The 13,152-nt window shown below is 35.0% G+C and overlaps 1 protein-coding gene across 1 annotated transcript in view; it reads right to left on the bottom strand.

The window, feature by feature from the left end:
- Nucleotides 1-13,152, bottom strand: part of WDR44 (WD repeat domain 44) — a 75,725-nt gene that overhangs the window by 44,005 nt on the left and 18,568 nt on the right. Inside the window, exon 2 of the mRNA XM_081125979.1 lies at nt 2,667-2,700. Within this exon, the coding sequence (XP_080982105.1) occupies nt 2,667-2,700 (34 nt within the window). The remainder of the gene's footprint in view (nt 1-2,666; nt 2,701-13,152) is intronic.

Genomic DNA, 13,152 nt, shown 5'->3' on the forward strand with positions numbered 1-13,152 from the left:
ATCATTTGTACAAAAGTGATCTACACTCAAAGAAGAGAAAAAACACAACACAACAGGAAACAACTATTAAATAGTTGCCATAGTCTTCCATCCATTCCTATCAACACTGTTCCTTTATCAGTCTTGTATCTTGACATTCTGACTGCCTCTTAACAACTCTCTCCCTGCACTTAGTCTCTTTCTTTCAAACATTCTTCCACCCTTCTACCACTTATCTTTTGTTAATTCCTCAAGCAAAAAACCTTGGATAGCACAACTGTAAGACATATAAAAATCAATGTTTTAAATGTCTTTCTTCAAAATTTTAAAGCCCAGAGTTTTAAGCTGACATTCAAGGCTCATTAAGTCTGGTGCCAATTTTCTTTTCCAGCATTCTATAACTGAAATGTTTACATGGGTCCCACCAGTCTTTCAATGTTCCCAGCAAATTCTGTCTTTGTATATCAACTAGTTCATACTATTGCCTAACATACAATACTTGTCCAATTTTTCTTTATCTATGCAAATGTTTCCCAATTTTCAAAGCCCAGCACAAGTTCTACCTCCTTCCTAAAACTTTTCCCTGCTACTCCAGGTAACAGTGCCCTCACGGTCACTCTCTCTCCCTTCCTCCTCCAAACTCCTTGTAGCACTTAAGGTCTATTCTATTTTACAAACATCATTGCCTCGTATGTCATCCCTTTGTACACATGTTCTTCTGTGAGATTATAAAATCATCAAATATTGGGACTAACAAATTTTTCCTTGGTTTGCTTAAGATATCAATCAATATGCTGTTTATACATATAATATGTACTTAATAGTCTGAATACATCCACGCCACAGAATACTACTTTACAGTGAAAAGGAACAAACCATTGATACATGCAACAACTTGGATGGATCTCAATCCTTTCAGCCAATCTCAAAAGGTCACACACTATATGATTCCATTTATAGGTCATTCTCAAATGATAAAATTATAGAGATGGAAAACAGATTAGTGGTTGCCTAGGGTAATGGATGATGGGGTGAGGGAGGTGGCAGGTGTGACTTTATAAAGGGGTAGCATAAGGGAAGATTTTTGTGGTGATGAAACAGACCTGCATCTTAAGTATGGTGGTGGTTACACAATTTATACACATGTAATAAACTGACATAGAACTATACACTCACATTGTACCAATGTTAAATTCCTGGCTTTGATACTGAACTATAAATAAAATATAACCACTGGGGAAATGGGTGAAGGATACACATAATTTCTCTGTACTGTCTTTGCAGCTTCCTATGACTCTATAATTATTTCAAAATGAAAAGTAAAAAGAACAATGCCCAACTTCATATTTACTTACTAAATATGTGCATTGTCTATATAATTTTATTCAAGCTAAGGAAAACCTATAATTACTGAGATAAAGTAAATTCCCAAAACCTATTTGTTATCACCTAAAAATATCTTAGAGCTAAGTGGCTTTAAAAACCTACAAGCATAATAAATGGCAATGGTCTCTGGATACGGGGATTGGAAAGATGAGGGATGGGAGGGGAGTTACATTTTCAATCATCTACTTTTGCACTGAGCAAATTTTAACCATGTCTGTATACTACTTTAAAAATTGTTTTTATTAGAATATAAAAGAATTTTAATAAAATATAAGGAATAAAGAATTATGATATAACCTTTCTTAAGCACTGAATTTAAGAAAAAGAACATTGTTACCGTTAGCTTTCAAGTCTCTTGTACATCCTTTTCCATTACATTTTCCCTCTTAAAGATGACTGACATCCTAAACTTTATCATTCCCCTGCTATTCTTTATAGTTTGACTATGCTTGTAACTTGAAACAATATATTCTTTAATTTTGCATGCTTTTGAACTCAATATAAATGGAATCTTACTGCATGTATTTTTTGTGAGTTGTTTCCCCCCCCAACTCAACACTATGGTGCTGAAATTCATTCATGTAATTGTATATAACTAATTCATTCATATCCACTGCTGTAAAATATTCCATATAAATATACCACAATTTATCAAAGAGATCAATATCTAATCTGTATAAAAGGTAGGGATACTGGAAGTGGAAAAAATAAAGCATGTTTGAGGTTATAGATACATATGTACAGATATACAAAACACACAAACATACACATACAGTATATACCCTATTTGATATAAAATATCAAAGAATATCTATTTGGTGATATTCCTGTATTTAAAATGGGTTTCAGTGACATAATGTCTTTATACCAAACTCCTTTGCTTGGATATAAGGCTGGGATTGATTTTTATATATGGTGATCATACCAGTACAGGTGCCCATTAAAAAGTATATGTGTTTTGGTTACTCCACATTTTTGTCATGCAAGTAAAACACACACACACACACATACACACACACACACACAAATACAAGTATTTTATAGTGTGCTTTTATTCTAAAAATTATAAATCAAATAAAAATTAGTGAAAATCTAAAAATATTTATAGTCCTTTCCTTATAGCACAATATATAATTAGGTATTTCACTATCTAATCACAACTAGTGAGATACAAAGACAATAGTACTTAACAAAAAATAAGTAACAGAAAGCAAAAGGAAATGAAAATTACATAAAAGAGAAAAATGAATGGAAAGTGTACATTATTTATAGAAACATAACTTTCAGAAAGCACAACTTACCTCTAATGTTGAAATTCCAACTTTTTCTGAAGACCTGTTCAGAAATAAAAGCAAGGTGGCATTGAATAGTGCAGGTGAGAAGAAAAATACTTCTATACACTTATTAAAGACAAGTCCACATTTTAAAAACCATGTATCTACTTTGTGATTGAAAAAAGCCTCTGAGCATATAGAAAATGTAGAAAACATAAAAAAATAGAGGAGAAAATTAAAGTGACTCATAATCTTACCACACAGACATCTGAGTATTTTTTGTTTTCCTAGATATATACAGGGTGGGGCAACAGTAGGTTTACAGTTGTTCATATGGAAAGTAATACAATAATTAATAAATGCTAATACAAGAATAAACCCTGTGTTTTGAGTACTCATAACTGTAAACCTACTGCTGCTCCACCCTGTATATGACAATAATAAGCATTATTGTAAAAAAAAATTTTGTACTCTTCCATGATAAACTTCTTTAAAATAAATTTCTCTAGAAGTGGGACTGCAGGCCAAAAGTTCAGCATTTTGAGAAACTTTCAAACTGCCTTCCAGAACAGCTGTACCAATTTACACTCATACTTTTTTGACTGCATGTTTCTTAATATCCCTGCCAAAAATGAGTATTATTTTTAAAATTTTACAAATTTGATAGACAAAAATATATCTCATTGTTGTCTTAACTTGGTTCATAATATGGATGAAGAGTTTTATTTGCATTAGGCCTTTACAGTGCTTTTGAAGAGAGTAACCCAGTTTTGTTCACAGCTCATTTTTCTACTGGAGCAAAACTCTATTCTTAAACACAGACTATTCCAGATATAATACTTTTTAAAAGTAACTTTTCACCAATTATTTTAACACCCACCCACCACATTTTTCTTCAAATAGAAACAGTATGATATCTTCTACAAAGCATAAAGGAGACATACCCTTATAGCTGCCTAGTATATTTTAGAGTTATGCAGTAAGAAACTTTTAAATGATTAATATTACTATGCCATTCTTATTTTTTAAATAAAATGCAATGATCACAGATGATACAACTTTGTGTTTAATGGCACCTTCAAGATCATGTAATCACACAGCTCTGTTTACAGATAAAAACTGAGGTGTTGAGCAATTAAGTGACTTGCCCCAAAGTCATACATTTAGGGGCAGAACCAAGAAAACCATCGAGTCCTACTACCATGTTCTTCACATGCCAAACCAAGTAATCCATATCTGGTAGAGGAATCCTTGACCTTTAATCAAAACACAAGTGTGATAAAAATTTACTTTTGCCATTTAACAGAAAATCAACCCCTTTATTCAACAAACATTTATGGAATACCTACTATGTACCAGAGACTAGAGATATGAAGGCGAGTAAGACACAACTCTAGTTTAGGGGGCACTTAAGGCTTGTTTTAAAAAGGTAGTTGTATAAAATGTTTTAAAAGGTAGCCTGCCCATTTAATTGCAATGCCTGGACAATATAATTTCATATTAACAAAGGACAATTTCCAGAAATGATAATTTTTATACCCCCAATTATTTGGCTTCTCTGGCAAACCTATACTGCTATGTAACAAAATCTGTTTATCCAGATGATTAGGACCAAGTACTCAGATTTTAAAAAAAGAAAAAAAATTCCACACAAAGGATATCTACAATAATACAAGTGCAATGAAAACAACAACAAAAATAAGAAAAACAAAAACCTTGAAGGGGGCTCAAGTTTCCATGTGGCACATATTCTAAATGCCAATCAGGGAAAAACATCACCTGCCATAGAGGTGTAGCGGTAAGAGGAAGTAAGATTTAAAAAAACTTAATCCCCGTATGAGGTAGAGAAGGGAAGAAAAAAAATTCTGCCTTCCCCGTGTCTCTCATTTTGAAAAATCTGACCAGATTTTTAGATGTCTGTCCAAACAAACAAACAAAACAAAACAAAACAAAACAAAAAACAGAATAGAGAGCCACATTTATCTTTTGTATGTAACTGGTTCCATAAAGAGCACTTTCTGGCTGTTGATTCACAGGATCTAAGTTATGGAGGAATTGTTGACACACACAGAAATATTCCAGATTGATTCTGGTGGAGCTTTACATATGGCTGTATACAAACTACAAAGAGTAATTTTTTTACTTCATTTTGAGAGACAAGGGGACATAGTGAAAAGAGCATGGGTTTTCAAGCAGATGAACTTTGCTTGAATATTGTTTCTACCATTTACCCTATGTGAGATCTTCACCAAATTAATTTCTCCAAGCCTCAGTTTCCTCCTCTGTAAAAGGGAGTAAAACCAGCTACTTCACAGGACTACAAGGATTAAGTGAGAGAGTAGATGGGGCACACATAATGGGTGGTAGTTTCTTCAGCAGCTTTGAATTGCTCCATTGAAACTCAAATGATGAACTTCACTAAGATTCTCCAAGGCACTTTGGCAGTCTGTCAGTAGTGGGGAGCCTGAGATCAATTTCTGGAACACAGAAAACAAACCCGAAAGCCTGTCAAGCTTCAGCCCACTTAACAACAGGGAAAATGAAAAAAGCCAGATTACATTGAGCTGATGATTAACATGGGATCCTGCTTGCATTTGGTGATGTCATTAAACAAAAAACTAATTACAAAAGACAGTCATGTTCGAAATATATTATAAATGTTACAGAATGGTTAAGTAGGTAGGTAAAACATTTCAGACTACTACAGCTTCCTCCAGTCTAAATGAATCCAAATTATCTCTAACATGGTAGTCTGTAAGACTAGACTTCTTTTGTGACATATTTTTTATCCGTATATAGAACATTAGCATCTAGTGAAAACTAAATGCATGTTTATAATATGCAAAGTTGGCTAAAATGATTTGTATCATGTGCAAAGATGAGAAAAGAACAATTCATTTCACAGTAAGAAACAGTAAATCGTTATTTAGTATCCCCACAGGAAGCATTCCTAATAGGGCCCTTGTATAAAGCAATAGTCATAATTATTAAGCAGGTTTCAAAACCTGTGCTAAGACTTGACTTGCATTAGCTTCAGTCCTCACAACTTTCCTATGAGATATATTACCTTCACTATTTTACACAACGAAAAACTGAGGCATGGGTCAGATCTGATAATTTAAATTGTACTGCTAGTAAATAGCAGGGCCAGAATTTGACCTCAGGCAGTCTGACTCTAGGGCCCACTCTCTCAAGTACTTTGCAATATTACCTCCTTTCTGGGTAAGGTCTTAAAAGATGATGTTTATGAAAATATTCTAAGTGCTGCTATGAATGAGCACCAAAGTAAAGGCAATTAGTGCTGCTTCTTGGGTTGGACTAAACTAATTAAGTCAAAGACTAAACCCTGATCTGCCTTTAACAACTACAACTAATGCCTAATTGATTTGGCACTGCTAGGGAACAGAATAATAAAAATGTTCCATAAATAAAAATTTCCAAAGATGAAACCACTCTTTGAGTGCCAAACTTCTGAAAAGTATTTTAATCATTTTTGAATTTTAAATTTCAAAAGCAACTTGTAAATAAGTACATTATAGGCTTAGCCTTGCTGTTCAGTAATCTTTTCCTTGAAAATACTTTCTTAAACAAAGGATATACAATTTTCCCTTTCTTACTGACTCAGAGTAATTATCACTCTCAAAAACTACACTGTATTTTAATTCTCTAATGACCTCCAGGGACCCTAAGGTGCAGGGGACTTATTTGCCTTCACACTACAGGACCCTAGGCTACTCTGCTTGCAATGTCTGTGTTTTGAAGTTTTGCATCTTCTTCCTCTATTTGTGGTTACTTCTTACAGCTGCCATGTGCCCACTTTTAAGCTTTGCCCCCCCCCCCACTTCTAATTTTTGCTTCTGGTCTGCATTGAGCTGGGAAACTAGGTTTTTAAAAATGGCAAAATGGGGGATATCTGTCATACTCTCAACAATAAAAAAAAAAATGTTTTTTAAAAAGGTGAACACCCCACCAAAAATGGAATTGCAAAAAAGACCAGATTATGGGTGGTGAACACACAATATACAGATGATGTATTATAGACTTGTACACTTGAAACCCATTTAATTAACCAATGTAACTCCAATAAATTCAATAAAAATCTATTTTAAAATAAATGTCTTTCCTGTTAAAAAACAAAAACACAAAAGTGGAATTGCATAGTAAAGAATTCAGAGATTCTGAGTAAGGGTTTCCCCATGAAAAATTTTATACATGGTTTTACTGTGGACTTTATGGCACTTTTCTTGATTTTTCAGAGGATATTTTAAGTGATTACTTCTTATTTCCAGTTGTATTAGAGAATCGTTATTACCAAAGAATTAGCTGTCAAGTAAGTGAGCTGTCACTCATCTTCGGTATCCCTAGACAACCACTCAACTCCTCTCTGTAACTCAGTCTCTAACTTCAAAGTAGAGATAATAACATTATATTATTCCAGAGTGATTATCTGCCTAAAGAAAATAACTAGTCATGCATTGCATAATGATGCTTCCACCAATGAAGATCCAAATATAAGACGATTGTCCCATAAGATTATAACGGAGTTGAAAATTTTCTATCGTAGGGTCGTACTTAGCACAGTGCATTACTCATGTTTGTGGTGATGCTGGTGTAAACAAACCTACTGTGCTGCCAGTCACATAAAAGCATAGCACATACAATTATGTACAGTACATAATCCTTGATAATGATAATAAATGACTATGTCACTGGTTTATGTTATTTACGATAATTTTATCGTTTTAGAGTGTACTCTTTTTACTTATTAAAAAAAATTGCTGCAAAACAGTATGCCTTATGCTAGCATCAGCCTCTTACATCTTGTGTTTACTGCATCTATTGATTACATCATTTTATCTTATGTTTGATTTAATCTCATGTTTTGTACAATGACATGCTGTATAGGCTTGCAGTAGCCTAGGAGCAATAGGCTATACCATATAGCCTAGGTGTGTCGTAGGCTATACCATCTAGGTTTGTGTAAGTATACTCTGTGATATTCCCACAATGATGAAATTGCCTGGCAATGCATTTCTCAGAACATATCCCTGTTGGTAAGTGGTGCATGGCTACATTCATGTTCAAGTTTGGGGACAGAAGAAATAAGAGACGAGAGGTCAAGAAAATTAAGTTCTATTCTTGGCTTTCCCAACCAACTAGCAGCAAGAACTGTCGGCAAGGCTTTTTAGAGTTCCTGTAATTTTAGAAAATTTAATTTGAAGACCCTTCATTAGTTTGGGAGTGAGGATGTAATTTACACCATAATTAATGATTTAAATTTTATACCCTCCGATTTCCCCTAAAAATATGGATATAATCCAACACACACACACACACACACACACACACACACACACACACAAATGTCCAGTAATGCTTTGATATATCTAGTTAACTAGAAAACTATTCTTTCTAAATCTTCTATAGATACTAAATTGAACAAATCAAATTCTTCATTTTTACAGGTTAAGGTAAGTAATTTTTTCCATGAAAAAGTCCAAATGCCTACGTAAAATAACTTAGTACACCTCACACAAGTGAAAAATCTTTTAACTATCGGTGGAATTCCTTACTTTAGAGGTGGGGAATGTCTGGCCTAAGGGCCATATACGGCCTGCAAAATAATTTGGTCTGGCCCTGCCAAGGCAACCACAGGCAGGACTCAAAATTCAATAAATCTAGGACCTTTTTTCATAGCTAATTTTTAAGTTGATAATTTTGTATGGCCTGCGAATGTTGTTATAAATATTCAAATTTACCCTTGGCAGAAAAAAGGTTCCCCACCCCTGCTTTAAATAAAACCTAATAAACCAAAATGAGAACTTCAGAAGTTCATTTTTCCATTTAAAAAGTTTTTATCATATAGAGTATTTTAAGAACAAACATTTTTGACACATTTAAATATCAGATAAACAAAAAGTTTAATTTAAACAATAAATGTGCTTCTTACTAAGTTTAACATATTTTTAACTTTAAAAGGCTAAGCTTCTGCCCTGGCAGGTGTGGCTCAGTTGGTTGGAGTAACGTCCCATACACCAAAAGGTGGAGGGTTCTATTCCTGGTCAGGGCACATACCCAGGTTGCTGGTTTGATCCCCACTCGGATGTATACAGGAGGCAACCAATTGATGTTTTGCTCTCACATCAATGATCCTCCCTCCCTCCCTCCCTCCCTCCCCCTCTCCCTCCCTTCCTCTCTCTCTAAAGTCAATAAAAGCCTGTCCTCGAGTGAGGATTTAAAAAAAAGGCTTACCTTCCTTGATTACCTAACAGTATATAAAGATTTTTCTACATATTAATACTAATTAAAAACACAGTAAATCTTTGATTTTCCAGTACAGTTTCAGAAACTGAAGACAATGTCTATCAATGGTACTATTAAATTTAAATATGAAAAACAAGCAATTTCTGAAACAGTTTCAAAATAAATTCTGCCGTAAGCCCTGGCCAGGTAGCTCAGCTGGTTAGAGCATTGTCCCGATATGACAAGGTTTTGGGTTCAATTCTCAGTCAAGGCACATACAAGAATCAACAAATGAATGCATAAATAAATGGAACAACAGATCAATCTTTCTCGCTCTCTCTTAAATAAATAAATAAAACATTTATAAAGTTTGCTTTAAACAAGTATTGTTTTTTTAAAAAAAAAAACCCACATGCCTTATAGATCAAATACTAAAATTATTTTTAGTGTGGCTTCCACACGTTTTTAATATAAAGCAATTTTCAGATTTGTACTTTAGCAACTATCAATACAGATAGAATATTTCATTATATCCTGTTTTCTATAAGAAAATTACTTGCACACACTATGTTGAGTTTATACTAACAAAGCTCATGTTTGAATACAAAATAATGTGTGAGAGATGCTTTCTCCAGTCCCTAGCTATTTAGCATTTTAAATTATAGGAGTTTTCCTTTTGTGGCTAGGGTATTTGTGTTCAATAACAAAGTATTTTAATATCTGCACAATATTCATTATTTTAAAATTTTTACATGGCTTCAAATGTTGCTTTGGTGATTTTGCAGGATGGTATACGAATTATTTTTCTTCTATAAACTCTGACCCGATCAAGTGATGACCTTCAGATACCTGAGGCAAAGTTTCATCAGAATAATAAGGGCATTACTCCCAAAGGCAGGTGCTTAGTCACTGGGATTTGGATCTGATGACAAGAACTGCAACTTACCCAAAAGTTGCCCACCAAGTTTCCATAGGAAGCAAAATGTCAAATCTTTTATTAACTGACACTCTAATAAGGTAATATTGAAAACAGTATTTATTTACTTTATGGAAACAAAATCAATCCAACAGAAACTGCAAAGCAGTAGGCTATTTTTAAGAGATTTGGATACAACATAACAACTGTGGGTTTTCTGTGACAGGTGTTAGAAGTGAGCATGCTACCTATTGATGTTACCTAGTGTTAAAGATATTCAGTAATTCCTAAAAGGATTTTTAAAAAAATCTGCCAGGTCCAACTGGCGTGGTTCAGTGCAGGAAGCAGCTGATCACTGACTCTCATCATTGATATTTCTCTTTCTCTCTCCCTCTCCCTTCCTCTCTCTGAAATCAATAAAGACATATTTAAAAATGGAGAGAGACAACAGGCTCAAAGTGGAGTCACTTGTGAAAAAAAGTCAGTCAGCAGGGAAGAATAATTTTTTTAGTGTTTGAAGGAAATTTAAGAATCATTTAGACAAACTGTATCATTTCACATGTGAAGAAAATGAGGCCAAGCCCTGCAGGTGTGGCTCAGTGGTTGAGCATTGACCCATGAACCAGAGGTCACTGGTCCGATTCCTGGTCAGGGCACATGCTCTGGCTACAGGCTTGATCCCCAGTAGGGGGGGTGCAGGAAGCAGCTGATCGATGTTTCTCATCAATGTTTGTATCTCTCTCTCCCTCTCTCTAAAAAATAAAAACATATTTAAAAAAAGAAAAAGAAAATGAGGCCAAGAAAGGTTAAATTAATCTATTTATTTAACATTTATCTACTGCTTACCATGTACCAGCACAGTGCCAGGTAGGCACTGGGTGCAAAGTAGTGAACAAAGAAGATATGATCCCTGACCTCCTAGAGCTTATGTTAAAATCAAAGGCTAAGTTAGGACTAGGACCCAAGTCTCTTTACTGATTCTAACCACCCATGCAGCCTATCAATTTACCCTAATAATATCCCTTCTCGGTTTCACATGAGTAGGTAGCCAGTCAAGTGAAACTGGCCAATTATTAAAGCCTTGATTATCTAGAAGTACCACCACAAATCTCCCAGGGAAGGCTTGGGAGGGGGGTGGTAACAGAGACTGAAAGGGCAATTTGAGATCCATCTGGAAGTAGAAGGGCTGTAAATTTAGCTACAAGGTAAAAGAACATGAGCTAGAATCAAGAGATTGGAATTTTAGTTTTGAATCTGCCCATAACAATGTATATGACCAGAAAAAATATTTGGGGCAGTTTTTCCAACTTTTAATTATGACTATTTAAAACATATACAAAATTAGGAGAATAATATTATGAACCGACATGTACAACATACTGACCATGTTCAATAATGGTTAATATCAATAGCCCTACCTTCACTCCCCTGACAGATTATTTTGAAGCAAATCTCTGAAATTATTTGATTTTTACCCCCAAAATTTCAGTATGTGTCTTAAAAAGGTTTCTCTTTAAGACATAACCACGGTACTATTATCAAATTTAACAATTCCTTATTACACACAGTCAACATTTCCCAGATTATTTCAATTTTTTTTATAGTTGGTTCATTTCAATCAATATCCAGTCAGGTCCATACCAGTTAATATGTCCCTTTCAGTCCGTAGGTTCCCCTTGATCTTTTATTTCTTACAGTTCATGTGTTGAGAAACTAGGTTGTTTATCCTGAAGAAGATTTTTAGGGTAGTGAAACTATTCTCTATGATACTATTATGATGGATATATGTTATTATATATTTTTCCGAACCCATAGAATGTACAACACCAAGAACGAATCCTAAAGTAAACTATGGATTTCGGGTGACTCTGATATGTCAGTGTAGGTTCATCAAGTGTAACAAATGTACCACTCTGGTGAGGGATGTTGATAATGGAGGAGGCTATGCATATGTGGGGACATGGGGTATATGGGAAATCTCTGTACCTTCCTTTCAATTTTTCTGTGAACCTAAAACTGCTCTAAAAATAGTCTTAAACAAACAAACAAACAAACAAACAAACAAACACGCTAGGTTGCTCATCCTGTAGAATTTCTCATGGTATGAATTTTGTTGACTACATCTCCATGGTGACATGTCATAAACATTTTAAATGAAAATACAAAGAAGAGATTAGAGGGATGGAATGGACACATGTCCAAGGAAAACTGCAAAAACCTATCAGAACAGTATCAGGAAGACTGGTCTCATAATGTGTTAGGATTTTTAAAAAGTTACTAGAGAAAAGCTTTTCTTTAAGTTATACTCAGAACAAGAAAAATAAAGTGTAGGTCTGCTTATATGTGAATAAATAGTATAACGTAAAAGGCTGCTTCACTTCTTTTTCTTCCAGTTAAGATTACTGACAGTCAAACCAGACAGGGAAAACCAAAGTATAAGAATGAGGAAACTGAATCCCAAAGCACTCAAGGAGATAAAAGTACCTCACTAATCTAAATGAGTTCAGTTCTCCTGTGCCAGACAAATTATATCCCAGCATCCTCTGAGAATCTACAGAGAGCTCAATCCCTGTGTAAAACCTTTGAAGACTCAGGGAGAATGGAAAAGGGTAAGCAAGACACTCTAATAAGCAACACTGGAGCACAGGTAGATGCTATGAAGCATAAACAGATTTGCTTGATGTCAATTCTAAGCAAAATTCTTTTTAAAAAAAGTTTTTGAGTTTTTAGAGAGAGGAAGGGAGAGTGAGAAAGAGGGAAACATGGATATGAGAGAGAAATATTGATCAGCTGTCTCTTGCATGCACCTGACTGGAGATCGAACCTGAAACCTGGGCTTGTGTCCTGACTGGGAATCAAACCATGACCTTTTGATGCATGAGACGACGCTCAACCAACTGGGCCACACCGGCCAGGGCCCAAGCAAAATTCTTGAGTACACTGTTAGTTTAAGGGCCCTAGTAGTGGGAACCAAAGAACATATATATGCATAACCAATAGTCAAAGACAACACTGTGGTGATGGCCAGAGGTAAGGGGGCTGAGGGCTGGGTAGGAGTGGGCAAAGGGTGGGGGAAATGGGGACATCTGCAATAGTGTCAACAATAAAAATAAAGTTTAAAAATAGAGTCAGTAGGCATTCACAGAATGCCAATCATGCATGATTAACCTAATTACCTTTTTTTAAATATCCTCACCTGAGGACCTTTTCTCCATCGATTTCTAGAGAGAGTGGAAGGGAGGGAGGAGGGCAGGGGGAGGGAGGGAGGGAGAGAGAGAGAGAGAGAGAGACAGACAGACAGACAGACAGACAGACAGACATAGATGTGAGAGAGGCACATTGACTGGCTGCCTC

This window comes from Miniopterus schreibersii, assembly GCF_964146895.1.
Source record: "Miniopterus schreibersii genome assembly, chromosome: X".
Taxonomy (NCBI): domain Eukaryota; kingdom Metazoa; phylum Chordata; class Mammalia; order Chiroptera; family Miniopteridae; genus Miniopterus; species Miniopterus schreibersii.